This window comes from Pleurodeles waltl, chromosome 9 (assembly GCF_031143425.1).
Source record: "Pleurodeles waltl isolate 20211129_DDA chromosome 9, aPleWal1.hap1.20221129, whole genome shotgun sequence".
NCBI lineage: Eukaryota > Metazoa > Chordata > Amphibia > Caudata > Salamandridae > Pleurodeles > Pleurodeles waltl.
The window spans coordinates 993,417,663-993,440,022 of NC_090448.1; the positions used below are offsets into that span (position 1 = coordinate 993,417,663).

At 44.6% G+C, this 22,360-nt stretch overlaps 1 protein-coding gene and 1 pseudogene across 1 annotated transcript in view; both read left to right on the top strand.

The window, feature by feature from the left end:
- Positions 1 to 20,431, top strand: part of FAM161B (FAM161 centrosomal protein B) — a 67,524-nt gene extending 47,093 nt beyond the window's left edge. Inside the window, exon 9 of the mRNA XM_069208510.1 lies at positions 12,924 to 20,431. Coding sequence (XP_069064611.1) covers positions 12,924 to 13,023 — 100 coding nt within the window. The 3' untranslated portion in view covers positions 13,024 to 20,431. The remainder of the gene's footprint in view (positions 1 to 12,923) is intronic.
- On the top strand, positions 12,025 to 12,565 carry LOC138260227 (ATP synthase F(0) complex subunit C3, mitochondrial pseudogene; annotated as a pseudogene).
- Positions 20,432 to 22,360: the final 1,929 nt, after the last annotated feature.

Sequence of the window (22,360 nt, forward strand, 5' to 3'; positions counted from 1 at the left end):
ATTATATTGTACACTGTAAAACTACGGGCCATGTCAAGAAATAGAACATGAAAGTGATTGCTCTACGAGTAGTACATGTTCCCACTCCACATGTTGCCTTGTTACTGAGAGCTAAATTTAAAGCAAAGGAAATAACTTGTTATTATATTCTCATTAATCTTCTCTACAACAGGAAAGAAAACATGTACTTACTTGTCACACTGGTTCTCAGATATATCCATCTACGTTAAAGTCATATCTCCCTCTAGGTTGCTTTTTTAGCAGAAAAAAACAATTCTTTCCAGTTGCAAATAATGAAAGGCGTAATCCAAAGCAGCATTCTAATTTCATTTTTAAAATGCTAATAACAAATGTATCCCTTTGGGAATATTAAATGTTACAAGCATTTGAAGCAGCATTACTGGCCAAAACGGCCCCTCCCCTTTTAAAAGAAAATTGGAAAGGAAACCATATACATTGGTATGCAGCATGACCTAAAGTAAACCATAATCTGCACTGCCACTTTCTTGCAAGCATGGACATCCACAGTGAAAGAAAGAAGTGCAGTGGCTGCAGCTTCCTGTCTTCATTCTACCAGCAAACTGAAGGATGAAAGATCTAAACCTAACAACTCCAATTCCATAGAGTCCTTTGGTGAGCAAGGTAGGTTAATTATGAATTTAATTAAGTTACTTGTTATGGAGACCTGGCACTACAGTTAATCATGGTTTGGCCTTCATCATGAGTTCTTACATAATAATCATAAACAGAGAATGTAATAATAAGCCTGTCCGTTCTGAAAGAAGACTTGGTAACTATAGGGACTACAAGCAGGAAAAAATACATCACACTGGCATAAACACCTAAAATGATAAACTACCCCAAAAGGCTGCAGTAAAAGGGATCCAGCATGTAAGTTAAGGTCAAAAAGTAGGAGTCTGGCTACCTTTTTGGACTGAACGCCCCTTGCTTTTATTTTCAAATTACATCTGAAGAAACAGTCTTGAAGTCAAGCATGGAAGCATCGGCTTCTTACAATTGTGGAAAGCAATGGTATACTGCTCCAACCAATTGTTTGCGCCTTTTTGTGACATAAGAAACACCTTCTAATAGCCCAATCAGCCTTCTGCTTTTTCAGTTTTGTAAAGAAGACTGGGCAGGCTATATCATATTTCATAAAAAACAAACCTTTGCCTCAATAGTGACTTTATCACTCAGCCAATATCTAAAATTACTTTGGCATCAAAAAATGCTCATTTTCAGGCACAGTCACAGAGAACGGGACAGTCTCGAAAGGCAAAGCCACAAAAGGTGCACAGACAACATGGTTTCAATTCAAGAGTAATAATAGCTGCATAAATCAAAGAACTTGTACATTAGAAAACTTTTTAGACCAACATGAAGGCCACCTGGAAGGATACGCCAAGATTTTACAAGAGCTACAGGTTCCTACAAATGGTAGGAAGTTCTATACAAATGTCAATAATATTACATATTTTGAATTTTTTTTTTTTTAAGATCTCTTTTATTGCTTTATAATTGCATGAAAACGCTTACAGAACAAAATAATTTCCCATCTTTTTGTAACCCCCCCCCTCCCCTCCCCTTCCCTCTCCCCTTACGCACTTTCCATCAATTATACAGAGGTGTTTGTTCGGTTCACAAATGAGTTACTTATTTGGTCTCTTGTACAATCTTCAACAGGAATATCTTGGTCAGCTATACATGATCTGGTTCTGATAAATTTGCCTATGCATCAGAGTTAGAAGTATCGGGTGTTCTAAAATTGTCCAGTATCGTGTTCCAATGCTGAGCATTGTCTCTAGTTCCTAGGCCCCTGAGTGTTTCCCTTAGCAGTACTGTCCCTTCAGTTTCCGCCCACTTGATTAATGCACTTCTCCAACGATTTATCTGTGGGCCCTTCGGATCTTTCCAGTGTGAAGTTATTTCTCTCCTTGCTAGGATCAGAGCAAGGTCTATAAATCGGTTTGTGATTTTATGCTTGCTAGGACGAGGGAAAACTCCCAAAACCGCCACCATGGCTGAACGGGATAATGTTCTGCCCGTGCAAGTGGAGAGTGTCTCAAATATCCCCGTCCAGTAGTCCCCGATTAGTAGGCAACTCCAGAGCATGTGCAGCAACTCTGCTGCTAGTTCTGCACATCGAGGGCAGCTGGCATTTTCTACACCATAAATCTTTGATATCATATAGGGGGTTAGGTAAGCCCTGTGAAAGACATATATATTTATTATTAATTTAAACCTGGCGTTTCTGGAAACTGTATATATGTGTGAGGTTATTCTAGTCCACTGTGTGTCATCTATTGTAACATCTAGTTCCCCCTGCCATTTGGTCTTAAGTTTATTTAAGGGAAGACATATGCTGGTTAGTAGAGATGTATATATCCCTGATATCAACCTCCCTTGGTCACGTATAGTGCATATTTGGTCACAGATAGTATGTCTGGGGGGTTCTTCTAGTCCTGTGCCCCATTGTCTACGAAGAGTTCTGGCAATTGCGCTAAAGGTTAGGAACAGCCCGGTGGTAGCTGGAACCTTTCCTGCAGTTCTGCATAAGTGCACAGTTTCCCATTATTATATAGAGCCCCTATGGTGTTGATCTGAGGTGCCATGAATTGGGTAATACCCCTTATCGCGTGATTTCCTGCGACGGTTCCTATACAGATCAGGGGGGCCTCTGGCGAGTACGGTGTTCTGGTGTGTGTTCGTTTTAGGTATTGTTCCCAGCAGTGACGCAATGCTTCCCATTCTATCGGAAGCGGTTTATTCTGTTTCTTGGGGTTTAGTAGAATGCCCAGAATTCTATCACGGGAGCAGTGGAGAGGGGCTGTCAGTGCTTCCCCCACTGAGGGTGCTTTGACGAATAGCGCCAGCCATTGGAGTTGGCTCGCCCAATAGTATAATTCAAAGTCCGGAACAGCCAAACCACCCTCTGCTGTTGTTCTCTGGAGGGTGCGCAATGCTATCCTTTGTCTGTTGGTTCCCCATATAAATCCTGTAATCAAGGACGAAATTGTTTTAAATACCACCCTCGGTATAATGAGTGGGATGGTTGCGAAGTAATATAACACTCTAGGTAATACTATCATCTTAATCAGTGCAACTCTCCCAGTGACCGCTAGTGGAAGTGTCTGCCAGAATACCATGCTGTTTTTGATGCTCCTAATCGTGTTCTGAATGTTCCCTTCTAGTAAATCCTCAGCGGAGTGATATATATTAACCCCTAAGTATTTGAATGTGGATGGGGACCACGAGAGACCCCGGTTGTCTATTGGTTCTTCGATACCCCTAGTAGCTGGAAAAATGGACGACTTCCCCCAGTTTATCCGGAGCCCAGATGCAGCCCCAAAGTTGTCTAACATTGTCATTGCTCCTGGTAGACCAGCCTCTGCGTTCTGGAGGAAGAGTAACATGTCATCCGCATAGAGAGCAATATGATGTGACCAAGCATTGATTGTAATGCCTTCGTAAAACCTCTGGGACCTAGCTGATTGGGCGAGCGGCTCAACTGCCAACGCAAAGAGCAAAGGTGATAGCGGGCAGCCCTGTCTTGTACCCCTACCTATGGCAAAGGAGGGGGATATTGTACGGCCAGTGCGTACTCTCGCCGTGGGGTTTGTATAGAGAAGCCTCGTCCATTTGACAAACCCTTCTCCTAGTCCTAGCTGCAGCATCACTCGTTCTAAGTAGTCCCATCGTAGGCTATCAAAAGCTTTCTCGACATCTATCGAGATGATTACTGCTCTAGTTGCGTCAGAGGGCAGGGTATGAAGGAGTGAAATCAATCGATGGATATTTTGGGCAGTGCTTCGCTTTGGGATGAATCCCGATTGGTCCTGATGGATTAATGAGGACATGTATGGTAGAAGTCTGTTAGCTAGTACCCTGCTTAATATTTTATAATCTATGTTCAACATTGATAGTGGGCGGTATGATCGAACTTCTGTGGGGGGTTTGGTGGGTTTCAGAAGGGGAATCATTATGGCTTCTGTAGTGGAAGGAGGCAAGCTGTTGTTATTCCATGCCTCCGCATATAAGATGCGGAGCTGGGAGGTTAATGTATCCTGATTTGTAAGATAGAGCTCCAAGGGGAGACCATCTGCTCCTGGTATCTTGCCCCTTGCCATACTCTGGATTGCAGTCTTTATTTCTGTAAGCGATATGGGAGTCGCCAGGGCTATTCTATCTTCCCCTTTCAATGCCGGGAGGTTGAGGTTCCCCAGATCTTGTAATTGAGCGTCGCTGAGTACTTCGGTGGGAGGGGCATATAGCTCTGAATAATATTTAAGAAAGGTGGCATTGATCTCCTTCTGTCCATATACCTTAATACCTGGGGTGGTCTCTAACTCCACCACTATGGTTTGATGTTGGAGCGGTTTGGCCAGCCAGGCCAGTAGGGCACCTGCTCTGTCGCCCTCTGTATGTTGCTTCTGCAAGAATTGCTTGTAATCGAAACGGGATAATCTAGTGTTAGTTTCTATTATTCTAGCCCTTGTCTCTTCGAGTTGTGTTGGAGGTCGGGTTGTGTTGGGTGCTTATGTTCGAGATCCCCAAGGGAGTTCTCGAGATCGCCTAGTTCTATCTCTAGCACCTTCCGTACTCCCACAGTTGTGCTAATACAATATCCCCTGATCACTGTTTTAAAGGATTCCCATTCGACAGATCTGGACGAAGCAGTTTCAGTATTGTTCTCGAAGAATTCTGTGATCTGCGTACCCAGTTGGGCTCTAAAAGCCTCGTCTTCAAGTGACTCTGCTCTCAGACGCCAAGTGGGGATCAAAGGTCTCTCGCCGCACCAGGCCAAAGAAATCAATAAGGGATTATAATCTGATATGGTGCGGCCAAGATACTCGGCCTTCGCCACCACAGATTGCACCTCTGGGGACGCCAAAAAGGTGTCCAGTCGTACATGCAGGTCGTGAACTGCAGAATAGAAAGAGTATTCTCTATTGAGGGGATTAAGTTTGCGCCAACAATCCGTTAGTTGCCAGTGTTTTTGCCACTGCTGGAAGTGCAGTGCTGTTTTATGGGTTTGCGGATTGTGACAATGGTGGGTGCGATCTATCCATTGCGGTATCCATTACACAATTAAAGTCTCCTCCTATTAACGTAGTGCTAGTGAGAAGTGTGCTCATGACCAGTGATAGTCTGTCTAGGAATATTCCCTGCTCGTGATTTGGGGCGTATAGTCCCGCAAGAGTCACCTCTCTCCCGTCCAATCTACCAGAAATCACTACGTATCTCCCCTCAGTGTCGATCAAGGTATGAAGAACCTGTAATGGGATGCCTGGTCTGATCCATATCCACACTCCCCTCGCAAACGCTGAGTGGGTAGTGGCGAATATTTGTCCCCTCCAGCGCTTTTTCAAGGCCTTGGTCTCCTGCTCCAACAAGTGCGTTTCTTGTAAGATAGCTATGTGCACTCCCCTTCGTTTAAGAAAACTGTGAACCTTGTACCTTTTGGACATGTTATTTAGGCCCCTGACATTCCATGTGATTATATCTTGTATTCTGTGGTCATGATTTAAGGGGGGGTTGTAGAGGTGGTCTACTAACACCGCTCTATTACTACTACTGGACAAACCTTTTGAGTTTCGTAATCTAAGGTGTGAACTGTTTGGGCTGCGAGATAGATGTGTCTGGTCAACCTTGAAAATAACACAACCAAAATCAAACCCCCTTTGTAACTCCCTCTCCCCAGGACCGGTACCTACAACTCTCCCTGTTCAAGCCATTACAACTATTGTAATCTTAATTATCAACCTATTGGAGGGAGGCGTGCCAGAGACCAAGAGGCAGCGCCCCGGACCCTTCTCCAGGTCCGATCATGTGTAATGTGCCGGTTAAGAAATGACATCCAGGTTCCTGTCGCTCTATATTCACGGTTGGGTCCTAGAAATGTCACTAAACATATTGAGGTTCCCCCACAATTGTCAGCTCACTTGCCAACTTGTTCTTTCAACGAGGTCAAATAATCTCGTCCGCTGTTCTTGGGGTGATCAAAGGCAAGCCAATGAGAGTGTCCTGGGAGGATATTGAGGAATGTTCGCAGTTTGAATCAACGTCTGATGCAGCATCTGGAGTCCGGTGTGTATGAAAGTCTCCCCTGCTTAACGCTGCTGCTGTTTCCACCGCATCACGCATCTCCTGTTGTGACTGACGTTTCGATGGAGCCGCGTCTGTTGTCTTCTTCCGGGATCTGCTACGTTTCTTCCCTGGGTTTCGGAATGTTCGTTCGCGGGTTGCTCTGCAGTGGATGTTCAGCGATTCAAGCCATTCCATCGCCAGCTGAGGTGTGAGAAAAAAATGGGTCCTGTTATCGTATTCCACTCGGAGTTTTGCTGGAAAGAGCATGGCATATTTTATACCATGCTCACGCATGGCTCGTTTTACTGCGATGTAGGATGCCCTTTGTGCGTGTGTTTCTCTCGTAAAGTCTGGGAATATCATGATCTTTTGGCCATCCAATTGAATCTCTCCTTGCTGGCGGGATTGTGACAGTACGCAGTCTCTATCTTTGTGGTGGAGTAATCTAGCGATTATTGGTCGTGGCCTGACTCCCGGTGGGGGTGGTCCGCCAGGGATCCTGTGGGCTCGTTCCACCGCAAAAATTGGTGAAAAGCCCTCTGATGCTATCGTGTCTCTTAGCCACTGTTCCAGAAATATTTCTGTATTAGCTGCTGTGGTCTCCGCCCCTTCCGGAACCCCCACCAATCTGATGTTGTTCCGTCGGGCTCGGTTTTCGGCATCCTCTGCCCTTGCCTCCAATGTTTTCAGCCGGGTGGTCAGGTCTTTGATTTCTGAGGATGAGTCTTTGTGTGCCGCTAATACCCCTGTCAGCGTAGTCTCGTGCAAAACTACAGTTTCTTTTAGTTTACGGTGGTCGTCTCGCAAGAGGGAAAGATCTGTGGTGAGGTTATCGATTTTACGCTCAAGCGCTTCTCGGGAATCTTTAATGGCCAGCAGCACAGTATCCAAAGTAGTTTCTTGTTGTTTGTGTCCTGCTTGTGATTCTCTGGCGGGTGTTGGGGGTGGATTCTCAGTGTGTGAGGAGTCCTCCGCTGTTGATTTGTCGTGTTTTTTGGGTTTTACCATTGTGATAGGTCTCAGGTTGGCGAAGGCCATTCGTATTAGTGGAAGGTGGTATCGTTCGTCAGCATCGTCCAGCCCGTATGTCATCTGTCTCTGTCCCGGTGCTCTCACGTGGCGAGTTCTATTAGAAGTTCATCGTTTTGAGCTGTTTGACCATGTGGGAGTTCTCTCAGAATTATGCCCGCGTTGGTGGTTGGCATTGCATACTGTTCTGATAACAGGGGGAAGTTCTGTGCCGGAATTCGTGGGCTCTCTTTCCAGTGCAAGACCGCGGTCTCCGATTCCTCTCAATGTGCCAGTATTAGTTCCTGTCTCGGGAGGTGGTTTCTGCGTTTTCCCAGGTCTTTCGGCAGCTGGTATTCCTACTCACCGGAGCTGTCTCTCTCTCATTCGGTGTTCCCGGCACTTCGTTCCTTATCTGCTCCTCTCTATTCCCTCCGAATTCGTTGATGTTCCGCTTCGTATTGTTGCTCTCGCTGTTGGTGGCGAAGATGTTTGAGCCCCTTGTACCCCTCAATGGATGGTGTGGAGGTCCTCATCTCCGCGGGGCCTTCGTATCCTCTCAGCCGAGGGCCGCGGTTGTAGCGGGTTCACTGCTCTGTCGCGGCCGCCATTTTGTGTCGCGGCAGCCGCGAAGTTGTCCGGTGGAGTTTTTCGGGCGATCTCTACCCCAAAGAGGAGCGCCACGGTTCCTACTTGTGCTGTATATTCTCCGATCGCTTCTCTTCAATTTTTAAGACCTCCGGTCGTTATTATGGCAGGATTTAAGCTTTGGGTTTGGATTGTGGCCCGAAGGCGCCGCATTCGCTGATTTTCCACTTCGTACTGTTGCTCTCGCCGTTGGTGGTGAAGGTGTCTGAGTCCCTTTTATCCTTCGATGGATGGTGTGAGGGTCCTCACCTCCCCGGGACCTTCGCGTCCTCTCTGCTGAGGGCCGCGGTTGCAGCGATTTTGGGTCACGGCAGTCGCGAAGTTGTCGGGGGAGTTTTCCGGGCGATCTCTGCCCCAGGATGGGGCGCCGCGGTTCCTACTCGAGCTATATATTCTCCGATTGCTTCTCTTCAATTTTTAAGACCTCCAGTCATTATTATGGCAGGAGTTAGGCTACGGGCCTGGATTGTGGCCCGAGGGCGCCTTACTACGCCGCATTCGCTGATGTTCCGCTTCGTACTGTTGCTCTCGCCGTAGGTGGCTAAGGTGTCTGAGCCCCTTGCGCCCTTCAATAAATAGTGTGGGGGTCCTCACCTCCACGGGACCTTCGTATCCTCTCAGCCACGGGCCGCGGTTGCAACGGGTTCACTGCTCGGTCGCCATTTTGGGTCGCGGCAGCCGCGAAGTTGTCGGGGAGAGTTTTCCGGGTAAACTCTGCTCCAAAGTTGATCGCCGCGGTCTCTACTCATGCTGTATATTCTCCGATTACTTCTCTTCAATTTTTAAGACCTCCGGTCGTTATTATGGCAGGATTTAAGCTTTGGGCCTGGATTGTGGTCTGAGAGCGCCGCACTACGCGTGCAGCTCCATTGGTCCCAGGCCATGCCCCCCTACATATTTTGAATGATAAGGGACATGGATTAAAAAATATATGTTCGAGTTTTGAAAGAAAAGACTCATTTGGATGCAAATAGCAATGTTCAACTTTATAGCAGATAGAACATCTACACCAGAAGGTGAAGATGCCTCTATAAAGTATTTAAGCACTTGCAGTCTTGGAATGATGATAAACAGAGATGCAGGAAGGATCCTTTTGTCAGGCTGTGCTAGCAACTTTATGAACTTTAATGAAAAAGACTTGTCAGAATTAGTGAACCTTATGAGGAAAAGCCATCCCACCCTGTTGTAGTATATGATGAATTCTTTGTAGATAAATAGTTGAGGTTGACACATTCAAAAGACTCCAAATGTATGCAAGCTGCTATAGACAAATGCGCTTAAATAAGATCAGGAGAAAGACTGTAGTACCAAGTGCCTTAAAACACTGGAGAGTGCAAGTTTCCTGTAGCGTCTGAACTGAACAACCGGACTACATCACAAACTCTGATGAGGCCCAGACAATCAAAAAAGGCTAAGAAATAAGTGCATATTACAAATAAAATGCCCAACTCAACGATGAAAAGATGGCCTTAATATACTTGGAGCTAAAGGCTGTGTAGGTACCATATTGTTGCCACCACTTCTGAAGCACAATGAACTTATTAAACTCCTTTTTGATTTAATGTGAGATACTGTGGGACATGCAGGGCATTTAGAAGACGAACTTCCAACTACAACTGAATAGCATTGACTGTGTGCCTCTGAAGTTGTCTTGTCTGTGAGATCTGGACCCAAGTGACCTTGCAACTCCTTGATTATTTTATCTCATGAGCCTTGTTGATTTTTTGTGCATTATAGGGTCTAATGGCTGGGGAACTGCACTTTCATGGACACTTAGTTGAAAGGAGCCTCTCTGGCACCTTGGCCATCAAGCAATTATTGTGGTAGGACCTGAGCCCAAATGTGGTTCTTTTGCTGGAGTCCAAATCTAAAGAATTGCATTTGGTACATTTATAAATGGATCTTCAAATGACATGAATGTTTTAACTGTTGTTTTTCAGACAGAGCCCTGTTAGCTTTTTTTGGTTGCAGAGGGCTAAACAGGACACTATCCATCTGGAAAGTGACTACCTAAATGAAGCTGAACCTGTTTGAATGGCACAATAAATCACAAACAGTTATTCTGGTTTTATAATGTCCTTAGTTTTATCTAAATAGAATCATCCAGTGTGTTTGTAATGAACGTTCTACTGGAATGAACAAGTGCATTTTGATAGAATGTGGGCAAAGAGACAGTCTAGCATATGATAAAATCAAAGGCCACATTGGTCAAGAATGCCAGGTCAGTCTCTGACTACCTGAAAGCTGCATATGGTCCCATGGAAGGATGTGTCTCTGCAGGAGGGAGACCTTTGTAATAGCCTCCACCAAATACTTGAACTGTGAAAAAGTAGAACTTGGAAATTACTCTTTCTGTAGAATACAATAGCAGGATGGTGTAATTTAACAGAAGTGAACTACTGGCCTGACTTAGCCAAATTGTGGAAAAATGACCAGGCTGGTTCTTCTTTGATATGGCAAGGTTGCTTTTTTTTAACTCACCAGATGTAGAATATTCCCCTCTTGAAAGAGGAGGAAGTCGTGTTTCTAGGAGAGGTGCATTTTACCATTTTAATAGTACCCATGCACTCTTCTGGCAGGTTTAACTGAGCACACTGGATGTATTCAGGAGCCATGCAGCCAAGCTCAAAGATTGTACTTCTCGGCGGAGCATATGCCCTTGGAGACTGGCAGAAGTCTGGCCTGAATGGGAGCTTCTTGTGAGACAAATCTGGCCTGTGAAGGATATCTGTGAACACCAGTGCAGGACCACTTAATCGATGAGATGCATGTTATTCTTGAACAGTCCCAATTTTACCAGTACTGATAAAACTAACAACATTGATGAAAAAGCTTAAATAAATATTCATGTCCAGTTGTTCAAAAATGGGAATTGACAATCAGCCCTAGTATGTGGTATCTGTAGGCAGTGTCCTGACAACTTTTTTTCCTGCGCTGCCAAAGCGATCTAATTGAGGAAAACTCCATCATGAAAAGACATCAACTAGAAGCTTGTAATTCAAGACCCTCTGATTTTTTTTTTTCTTTTTTCTGAGAGTGCTGTTTTAATGGCTTATATCTGAAAGGTGTACTACACTGATCTCCATATTCCTGGCTATCTGCCACCATCAGTTAGTTTGTTGCTATCCAAAATTAATCTAACCTCCTTTTTGGAACTTTTAAGAATAACAGGCTTTCCATTCAGATTGGAAGTAAATAATTCTGCTTTCTGTTTCGGTAGCAGAATTTTCATTTCTGCCCGAAGGCAGCCCTGATGGGACTGGGGCATCTTCCTCTGTGGAGTGGTAATAGACTTCTTGAAACAAGATATAGCTAGTATTTAGCACATATCTGTCTTTTGGGACAGTGTGACATGATGAGAGATGGCTCCCCCCTACCAAGGTGGGTAACTAAACAGCCAGTCGTTATTTGCCAGTAGCAGGGAGCTTCTCTGCTGCCGAAGATAGTTGTTGTCTACCTTGCTGCTGAATGTTCTTAAGACTTCTTTGGCAGAGTTTGTTGACACTATGATGGGAATCCACCCTATTATTTTTATGGTACGATTTCTCTTGGCATTTCTAATGTGAATTATGGAATTTCCTTTCCACTTCCATCTTAGCTGATTTGTTTTCTCCTCAGTTTGTGGACCGAAAAGCAAGGTACCTGAGAAACATAGACTCATCATTTTTCGTTGAGAATCAGGCAGAAGCCATTTAAGGCAAAGCCACAAGGATCTTTATTTAATGTCAATCTGTGAAATTATTAATGGACTGCCAAGTCTAAACAATCAATTGACACACTACGATTAAAACCTTCTCATTGAGAAACTCCTGAAAGTCTTGGCACTTCTCTTAAGGCAGCTCACCTGTGAACTAATAAATGAACATATAGTAGCATCATTGTGGTACTGCAATTAGCTTTCACAGCTGTTGCCGCTGATCTGCAAGGATCTCTCCCCTTGCTTCTACCGGCTTACTCTCTTTATTTTGTGGTAGTGAGGCCATCTTACAAGCTGCCTCCACTATGATGTAATCGGGGTGAGCATCATAGTGGAATTCTCATTCAGAATCGTTTATAGTGGAGAGAGCAAGTACAAGAGAGGAAGTTTGTGCAGCAGCTTTAGTTGTTTCAGAATAGTTTCCAGTGTAGGTTCAAGGAATGTGGAGAGCTGGATAGCGCTTATGGTTCAGAGGTTTCAAAGACCACCCAAGATGTAGTTGGAAGAGCCCCTAAATGGGGGAATTAAGCTTGGCCACAAAAGCCCTCGAGTTAGACATTAAGGAAGGTGGTGATGTTACAAAGAGGTAGACTTTATGGTCCAGTCACTTCGACCTCTGCAGCCAAGCGGGTGACCCCAGGTTTTCACAGCAGTTCCTGTGTGCCCCCGATAATTCACCATGTACGCCTGCTCCAAGCTCGTCTGCACCCCTGCCCTGGTCCATGCTGGGTCCTGAGCTCTATACAGACCAATTTCAGCAACTATGTTGTCTCGGCCAGAGGTCAGGACTGGAGAGGGGAACACAGCGCTGGTTTGCAGGACTCCGAGCACCATAGCACTCGGGAGTTCCAGACTAGTGCAGTCAGCCGGGACATTGACACTGCTGCCACATTTATTGGTGCCGGTGCTGCCACAGTTGTGGAGCAGTTTTTGGCAGTTTAATTATTGGCTATGCCAGGAACCCTTCACTGAAGCAACAGCTCTTCTCTTATGCTATCCTTGGATTTGCACTTTCTGAAGCCATGGGACTGTTTTGTTTGATGGTTGCGTTCTTGATCCTGTTTGCCATGTAAATGTGATGCTCAAGATGTTGGCATTAGATGATACAGACAGTGCACATTCCAAGGGTGCTGGAGTGCTATGATATTGGCCTCAGCTCCCTTAAGGGGGCTGAGACCAATATCGTAGCACTGTTCCACCCGGGACTTGCATATTACAATGTTCCCATTGGTCAGCCCGGCAGGAATATTGTAATATGCTCGGGGTGGACGTCACCGCCATGGTGGTGGCGTCTTCCCCGTGACTTTGGCATTCCCGCGATGGCACCACCAAACTCATAATGAGGCCCTTAATCTCATCTGAAGCTACTGGTCACGTATCCTTAACATACTGTGTTTGTTGTACATTCTGTGCAGGATGTTATTACTGTATAATGTATGCCTTTTAATAACATAAAATATACATATATTTTCTTCTCCATTAGAAATCCTGTTTCAGCAAGCAAAGGGCCCAGTGTATCTTCAGAGGACGGTCAAGAGTCTCCAGATCAAGAGAGTGAAGACATAGAAAGGAAAGTCGTTTGACACCTACAGTACACTTAGGGAAAATTATAACAAAACAGTCCTAATTTGTCTTCAGTTCCCTAGATTCTGCTTACTGAAATCATGTCTATTGTCATATTCACTACATTCACACGTTGCTCATTGGAGCAGCCAATTTTCAAGCTTGTCACCCCAATGATCGCAGATTTATCAAGCAATGTGTCAGCGGAGGATCTCACAACCGCAGCGTCTTTCCAGGCAGCTTCTTCACCAGTGTCAGTGCTTCTTTCTCATAACCGTATGTTTATGTTGAAATAGAGGGCAGTTCAAAAAAACTTAGATGCCTCTAGTACTATTGTCACTTGGGAAGACTAATGACTTGTAACATCCAAGAAGGCACTTGACAGATCTGCTTTTGATGTACAGTCAGTATAATTCCACCATCATGTAGATAATTCTTCATTGCAGATACAACCTTTACCCAGAACTTTGTATATCTGTGGAGCGAGGTGCATGGCTCTAAAAATCCACTCGACCACTCGCATTAGTGAGTCTTATTTGCTCAGGTCGAGCTATTTTTAATACTTACTCTCCTTTATGGTGAGTTGACACTGAACAGGTGTTCTGCTCAGTTGAAAAGTGGAGGGGCAATAAAAGAAGCCTTTAAATCTTGTTCTAATGTCACATTTGCTCTGTGTTCACAGACAGAGGTCAAAAGTCCGTTTTTCTTACAATTAATTTTCCTTCTGACTGCAGAGTTCCACGACTTTGTAAGGTGAACTGTGTGACCTGCTGCTTAGAACGTAAAATAAAAGGAAACAGGGTGTCAGGTTTTTCCTAACACTCAACATTTAAATGACTAAGTCAACTGTGCAGACATTTCAAAATATATTTCAGTAGTTGTGAAAGCCCTTCTTTTATATTTCTGTATGTAGAAAAACTATTTTAATAGGATGAAAACAAATCAGAATACTTAACATGTTGATGTGCAAAGGATATGTTTTCAGAAACCCAATTTTCACAGATTGTTAATATACTATATAGTTTTATCAGTAAAGCTACAAGTTAGTGGAGAGGTTTTTGGACATTTCTCAGAAGGTTACTGTGTGTAGATGACAATATGTTACAACATCATGGTTTAGTAATATATTTATTAAAATTGAGCGTTTAAACAAACTGAGAAACACTCCTGCCCTGATGGCAATTTTATTAGTAAACTAAAAGAAGCCCTAGATTACGTGGGCTAGACTTCGTGGGTATGTGGGCTAGATTCTTGTGATGCATGCAGCAAACTTTAGTCTACTTAAGAGGTTTTTTGTACTGCAGAAATGCTGGTCTTACATATCTGAAGGTGCAATCATATGTGAGAATTAAGAAAAAGGTGACTCTGTAAACTATTTGCCTAGGATCACACAATTTGAGACCCATTTACGGTTCAAGTACCTTACAGTTAGGTCGAGTAGATTATTTAAGTTACTCGACTTGCAGGTCTAGTAACATTTTTTAATGATTTTTTGAGCCCTGAGGTGATACTTAATGCTTGAAGATCCCACTGTGATTTCAGATAAAAATTAAACAGGATAGGGGTTTATATAGATTGCATGAGCATACACTCTTAAATCCAGACTGAGATCTATCTGAAGGCAAAATGGTTGAACTTCTAAGACATTGCTAAAATTCATTAGAAAAGGTGAAGAGACAACTGAAGGTGGCTGCTCATCTCAAGACAATTATATATGAAATGACAACGAGCCAGCAGCATTAACAAAGCCTCACCAACCTCATTAAAGGGATAATAGACAGTTGCTGTATCCACACTGCAGCAAACCACTTATCTAACATATCATGGGTAAACTTTTGGACCTTGTATTCCCATAATGCTCAGCATCCACCCAAACAGGATAAGGTTTCTGGGGCCCTTGCTGTCATGGACCACTGACTCTAACAATGTGTTCCTTGTTCTACGATCCTCCATGCAAGGACTCATCCACCCACAATTTCCACAGAGGTTGTTGTTTTCCTACTACACTGACAGCAAACCAGCACAGGGGAACAACTGTAACCTTGTGTAGAATTAAACTTTAGTCATGTTTAAGGATTTGTCAATCAGAACAATTGTATTTTTTATCAACTTGACACAATGTTTCTTGTCAAATGGATCAGACGTACTGGCTTTGGGATCAGCAATGGAACTGTAAGGAAACTGCTACTTACCCTGTAAATGTTTAGCATATGCCTGCAATCTGTTGTTGGGCTCTGATGTTCACACATTGTTTTTCTTCAAAGAAGTCTCTCAAAACACAAGATGTTGTGTGATTCCTCCTCTTGGTGTTCATTGTGCATGGGCACTGACTCCTGGTTGCACAGTGGAGTGTGTGGTTTAGTGTCAACATAAGTTTAGTGTGTCAAAGGTGTCAAATGCAATCTGTAATCAAATAAAGTGAGAGAGCTACAAAAGACACAGGCTTCTGCGGAGGAGGGCATTCACATAGGAATCTACAGCACTGCATGCTATGAACAGATGCTAATAGGGGAAGCAGCATTTTCAATTTGTAGTGTGTGGTTGTAGATACATATGCCTAGCATAGACTGTAAAGTCCTCTGGAAGTGGAGGCTAGGGTATGGATGATGCAAATGTCTGAAACAAGTTCCTTAACACTGCCTGCCCTACCATGGCCTGTTGGTGGTCTAGGATGTCCATACAATAGTGTTTGGTAAAGATGTGCAGTGTTCGTCTCTCTGTTTTTGTAGGCAGAGTGCACCCTATATGGAGCAGGTAAAACCCTCTTTGCTTTATGGTAGGAGGTTTGAATATGTGACTATCTACCTAGCTATGCTGTGCCTTGCAGAAAGGAGAAAAAGAGCTGATCCGATTTAAGGAATAACTTTTTCTGGTCAATGTAGTACATAAAACCTCTTTGGACACCTAATGTGTGCAGTCATCTTTCCGTGATGGTATCCTGTGGGGAAAAAAAGACTGTGAGCGCTATGGTTTTGTTAAGGTGCAGTGTGACACCACCTTAGGGAGGAACTTAAGACTGGGTGTAAGGACAAAACTGTCCTTGTGAACCTGAATGAAGGGTCTTTGTAGGATGAACGCTTGCAGTTTGCTACTGCATCTAAGTGAGTTCATGGCCACCAGAAAAGCCAACTTCCAGGAGAGAAACTGAATGAGGCAAGAGTGTAGAGGTTCAAAAGGTGGTGACATAAGCCTCTGGAGGCAATATTGAGATTCCACATGGGAGCAGGGGGCATTCTTGAGGCTATAACAATCTTGAGACTGTCCATGAATGCTGTATTCACTAGAATTCTATAAAGGGATGAATGTTGTAGGTAGACTGGTACTGCAGCTAGGTGTGAACAGATGGAGGGGGTAGGCAAGGCCCGCTCTCTGCAAATGCCTCTCATGAGGCCCACTAACATATACAGTAGAGTGGAGTATTAGATTTGACAGGTCCAGGCTGGAGCTACCAGAAGAAACATCACTGATGTTTGGCAGAACTTCCTTGCAATATAGGGAAACAGTTGGAAAGAGGAACTTTCTTGCAATATAGGGAAACAGTTGGAGAGAGGAACAATACATCCATAGTGCATTGCGGGTGTCAATACCTGGAGGGGATGTTTACGCATTTTGTGGTTTTTGGGATGGCAAGCAGATTTATCTGTGGGGTGCCCCAATGTTGGAAGTATCTGTGTAGGACTTAGGGGTGGAGTTCCTGTATGTTGAGTTTTTTATTCGTTCTGCTGAGCAGATTTGTTTCCACCCCCCAGGAGATGGTCTGCCAAGAGGTGAATGCTGTGGTAGAGGGCCCAATGCCTAATCCCCTGGACTGAGACAGCTGAGGAGAGTGTGTGTTGCCTGTAGTACATGACAGTTCATGTTGCCCATCTTAACGAAGGCTACTTTGTCCCAAATAACATGTAAGAAGGCTTTGAGAGCTACGTAAATGGCTGGCAGCTCTAGGCAGTTGATGCGGCAACCCTGTTATTGAAAGGCCATGATTCCCTGGACAGACATGTTGTTGAGATGCTCGCCCCACCCTGTGAGGGAGGTGTCTCTGGTGATGACCATCTGCAATACAGGGCCTGCAAAAGGCCTGCCTTGCAACATGTTGCTGTTGTGCTACCACTGCGGAGAGTGGTGCAACTTGTGGCCTGTACAAACTCTAGATCTTCCTAGTGGCACTCCATTTGGGACCACTGAATTGTTAGGTACTCTTGTAGGGGGGCACATTTGGAGCCTTGTGTGTAGAACAGCAGCAATACATGAGATCATCATCTTTAGAAGGTGCATGACAGTTGCTGAAAGCCTCTTTGCAAGATTAGGGTAAGCTTTACCTGTGACTCCAACCAACACACACCCTCAGGAAGGGTTGGATCTGCAGAAGATGTAGGTGGGGTTTGGTGGCATTTATGGTGAACCTGAGGAGCAGGAACACTGCTTTCTGTCGGTGGGCTAGACACTGCAGCCTGCTGTCTCTCTTGATCAGCCAATCAGTAAGGCAGGGAAACATGTGAATGCTTTCACTTCCCAAATGTGCAGCCACCATTTCTAGGCACTTTGTAAACCCCCATTAGGGCCATGGTGACCATGAAAGAAGTACTTTGAATTGGTAGTGTTGTCCACTGATGATAAACTTTATAAAGGTACTTTCAATAAGCAAGGTGGATGGGGTATGTGGAAACAGACGTCCTTGAGATGGAGCAGTGTCATGTACTCACTGTGTTGAAAGAGAGGAGTGACATCCTGCAGAGTGGTCATACATGAATGATCTGATAGGATGTAGCAATTGAGACCCTGTTCATTTTGTGGATTAGAAAGTTGAGAAAGTAGATGCCAGTCCCTTAGTGTTGCAGAGGCACTCTCTTTATGAAGCCCTTTGGCAGACGTGCATGTACCTATTTCTGAAGAAGGGAGAGGTGTTCTTTACTGAGAGCATGTGTATGTGGTGGGATGTTGGGAGGGGCTGTGTGGAACTCAAGGCAATGGTTGTGTTGGATCAGTGCTAGAACGCACTAATCAGATATGATCTCCTCCTAGTGATAGAGAAAACCAATGCATCCCCCCGCCAACAGGTTACAAGTGATCAGGGAGGCATGGCAAGTCACGGTCTAGAGGTGCAAACTCCTTTCCTTGAAGCCACTATTGCCCTTACCCATATTGTTACCCCTGTACGAGCTTCTGTTGTACTCCTCGTCCCACTTGCTGGTGGAAGGACTGCTGGTGCCTCTGGTAGGAGTGCAGCTGCTCAAGCGAGGTAGTCTTTGCCTCTCCCCTAGGTTGCTGTTTCCGAAAGGAGCACCTGTATGGGGTGGTTTGCCATGTCCTAATAGACTTCACCTTCTCTTTATCTTTTCCAGCGTCTCATCAACCTGTGGCCCGAAAAGGTGCTGAAATGGAAGTTTGAGTAGCTGCATCTACCTGGAGGTACGAAGCAAGGTGTGACAGAGTATAATGCTTCTATTAATGTCCCTAAGTCTATGTCTTCACCATCTAACACACAATGAATGATAGCATTAGAGATGACCTTGCTGTCTCACATGATTCCCTCTCAATGCTTTCTCTACTCCTCTGGGAGAGACTTAAGGTGTTCCAGCATTTCCTCCCACTGCACTCATTCATAACTGACCAGGAGTGACACAAAATTGGCTATTTGTAAATTTGTTGCCACTCTGACTGCCACAGTTTTGCCCCCTAGTTCTATCTGTTTGCTCTCCTTGTCTGCAGAAACTGCATCGCAGGTAGCCTTGGCAGAGGCACACTTGCGGGCGGTGTTGACTGCCAAAGAGTTTGGAGGAACCTACCTGTTAATGCACAGCAAGTCACTTGGGGGATTCTGAACTTCTTTTGGCCCTTGGAGTTACTATCCTCACCTTGACAGACACCTTGAGGTTATCGGGAGCAGACTTTCACATGCAATTCTATATGTGTGGGTTCAGTTTTGGGCAGCATCTCCGCAAGGAAGTCATCCTTCTCCTGGGTGACATTCATGTCCATTTTATGAAAGGCTGCAGCCCTTTGAATTACCTCATGAAAGGCCATGGTGTAAATGGGGAGGGTGTGAGGCTCTTACTGAATAGTAATCTAACTCAATGTCGCCTGTGAGATCTATATTAACCTATATAGTACTCATCCCCCAATCGTAAGGATCAAACAGGCCATATGATTTGTCTGGCTGTAATCATAAAAGAGGGAAACCCTCTGGTGAGTCGGGTGGAGGTAGAAATGGGGCCTTTGGCAGAGGAAGAGAACTGGTGGCCCTGTTCTTGTGCTACTTCAGTGGCAACTCTGGCGAGGAAGGCTTCCAGAATGGTTCTCACTTAAAGGTCAGTCTCAAATTTTGAGAAAGAAGTTCCAGAGGTACCGCTGCAGGCAATGTTGCTGAGATTTTGCCCGTTAACAGGGTGGATGAACAGGTGCTTATGTCTGGCTTCAGGTTCCTGTTGAAGTTTCTCAAGGATTGGAGCTTCAACCTCCTCTAAGGTAGCATAGACAGAGGCCTCAAACAGGGCTTTGTATTTGGCTGCGGCATCAAAGAGGGCTTTGGCATCAACAGTGTCTTGTGCACAGTCATAACTGGTGGCTTTGATGCTGTCTTCGGGCCAATGGAGCCTTTGGTGTCAACTTGAATGGGACCAATGGTATTCAGTGCTCTTGAGGCAGCTTGGGCCCAATGACTGATGGTGATTGACACCACTGGTCAGAAGCTTGCGGGGCTCCATAGATTTGGCTGTGCAGGCCCGAGCCTGAATCGCTGGGGACCCTTGGCTTGTCTTTCCCTTGTGAGTGTACTGGGGCTTGACACCAGTCTTTGTGTGGGACATCTTTTAGGGCCCTGCCTTGGTGGTATGGGCCTGATGCTGTATTCAACATCTACTGTTTCCTCCTGAGAGAACTTGCTGCAAGACACTGTTTTTGGACTGAGTGCAGGTTGCATGGCCGGGAGACCCAAGGGGCCAGCATCTTCCTGTTTTTCGGCCAGAGGGTATCTCCTTCCACAAACATGTCCTGGGTTTTGGTACATTCTTCTGGTACATTCTGCAGTGTGTCCAACACTGCTCCTTCACTACCAGGGTGTCCTCTTAGATTTGTAGGCATGGCATGATGCACAACAGCGGCAGACAGACACACATTGCAGTGGTGGTCTGCCCACAAATACTTCAAAACTCTAGCAGTTCTGAAAGAGTGTCTGTTCCATCACCCACGCAGCATTTTCTGGCGAAGAACTGAAGACCGCTCCCTGCCCTGGAGGTGGAAAATGATAAACTTCAAAGAATTCTCTGTTTTCTTTCTGATGCTGACATATTGTAAATACTTGACTCTATTGTGTAAAGAGCAGAGAGAACTGGCCACATTCCACTTCTTTGTAAACGTGATGCATGTCATTTACAGTCATTTTGCAGATGATAAATGTTCTGAAATTCGTGTGAATAAAGTTCTTTGAGTGTATCATTTGGAGTATGAAGAAGTCCTGTTTACCTACCTGTTGTTCATTAGGGGCGACCATGGGGCCAGAGGTAAAAAGAAAAGACAGGTGATGGGACCACAAAGCAGAGACAAATGTGCAGCTGTAAGTTCTGCTACTGTGGATGGTTTTTTTGGTTCATTTTTGATGAAATGCATTAGATATTTTTCCTGGGCACTGACTGAATGCAAGTCCTTTTTAATAATTTTATTTTGAATGCCTAATTACTCTCACAGGGTGTTCGATCAAGTCCTTCCTGCATGTTGGCTCCTCGCCTTTTTAGGTCTCGACAAGACAGCACATGCGTGAGCTCTTCGAGACATGCTGTATCTGTCTGTGGGCTTATAGCCCGCCCATTGCTTTTTATTTGTTGCTTTGCGTGTCCTTCACAAAGGCTTGATTCTCTGTGGTCAGTGTTTGTTATATGTCCCTCCTTTGTGTGTCTTGACCCTTCCCAGGGAGCATGTCCCTTTTACTTGCAGGCTTACCGTTCTGTGCATGTAGGTTTGGTTAAGCACACTATTATTTTCTTTTGTTTCTGCCTGTGGTTTTGGAATTTTGTCTTTTCTTCCTGTGTGGTCTTGTTGAGCCAAATGCGTTCAACCAACGGAAGTTCATCAAGGATTGCCGCACTTCTAATAAACTTAAATGTAAAAAGCTTTGTGGCGTGGCACCCTCACTTGTAGGGATACATGTCTTTATGGTGCCGCTTGGTGTGGGGGCTATATGTGCCCGCTGATGCACTCATGCTCTGTAGACCCATCAACCCATTTCATTACTTTATATCGTCTGTTTGCTTTATGTGGGTGTTTGCTAGTTTGTTTACACAGACATGTGGGCAATGAGTTTTGTTTTGTCCTTGTCTTTACCAGCTGGCTAATCTTTTGTTCAGGGAAAGTGTGAAGGGCCTGCACTCTCCTTTTTATTTACTTAAAAGTGTCTCGGCTAGGTTTAATTTCTTTGAGAAGCACATGTTCTTCGTATCTCCTTGATCTCCTTTCTTTTTGAATAGGCAGCTGGAGGGATTCCTGAGGCCTGTAGGGTGTGACCGGTTCATGCTCTCAGTCTCCGTTTATTTTATTTTATGATGACTCCCAGGCTGACATGGAGGTTGCTGGCCTGGGGTGTAGAAACTGCAGAAATTTGAGTGTGGTTAATGACCGACAAACTCCTTCTGAAAAATGGTTTAGCTGCTTTTAGGAAAGTAAATGCGGTTTCGTTGGCCTGCATTTTGATTGCAGTCTGTTTTCTTCTGTACCTGTGTGAGCGGCCTGCTTCCTGTAAATAGTAATTTATTAATCCTGCTGCGAGGCACAGGAGGTTTGGGGCATATTTTCAGTTCCTTTAGTCCAGGTATGGCGTTTTTAAATATTTTTATTTAAAAATATTTATATATCTTTATGCACCAGTTACCTTTCTGCTGATGGCTGGGTGGTGGTTGCAGTGGGGAGACCTAATAAAAAACTTTAAACATACTGTACAACCACAGTGCTGTGCAACACAGCTAAAATATATTAAACCAATAGCTCTTGCAAAGGCCAGACCTATTGACTTTACCAATGCTTTTTTTAAATTCTAGACTACAGTCCTACAATTAATGCAGTGTGCACATTGCTCTTAGCTCTGCTTTTTGGCAACTAGAGATTTTTCTAGATTCCAGATGTTATACACACCCAAGCCCAAAACTGCATTGCCTTAGTTTGCTCTGAGACCCTGTGGCCCATGCAGACCACTGTACCTTTGAGTAGAAACACGCCAGAAGAGACCAGAAGTGGGTTGATTATTACACTTAAGTCCTACTTTTTCAGTCCTGCCTCAATACTCAGGCCTTTAGTAATTACACCACAGTAGGGTTGGTCCCTTAGTAAAATCTTATAGCTTCCAACCTCATTCTCACAGACTCAAGATACCCG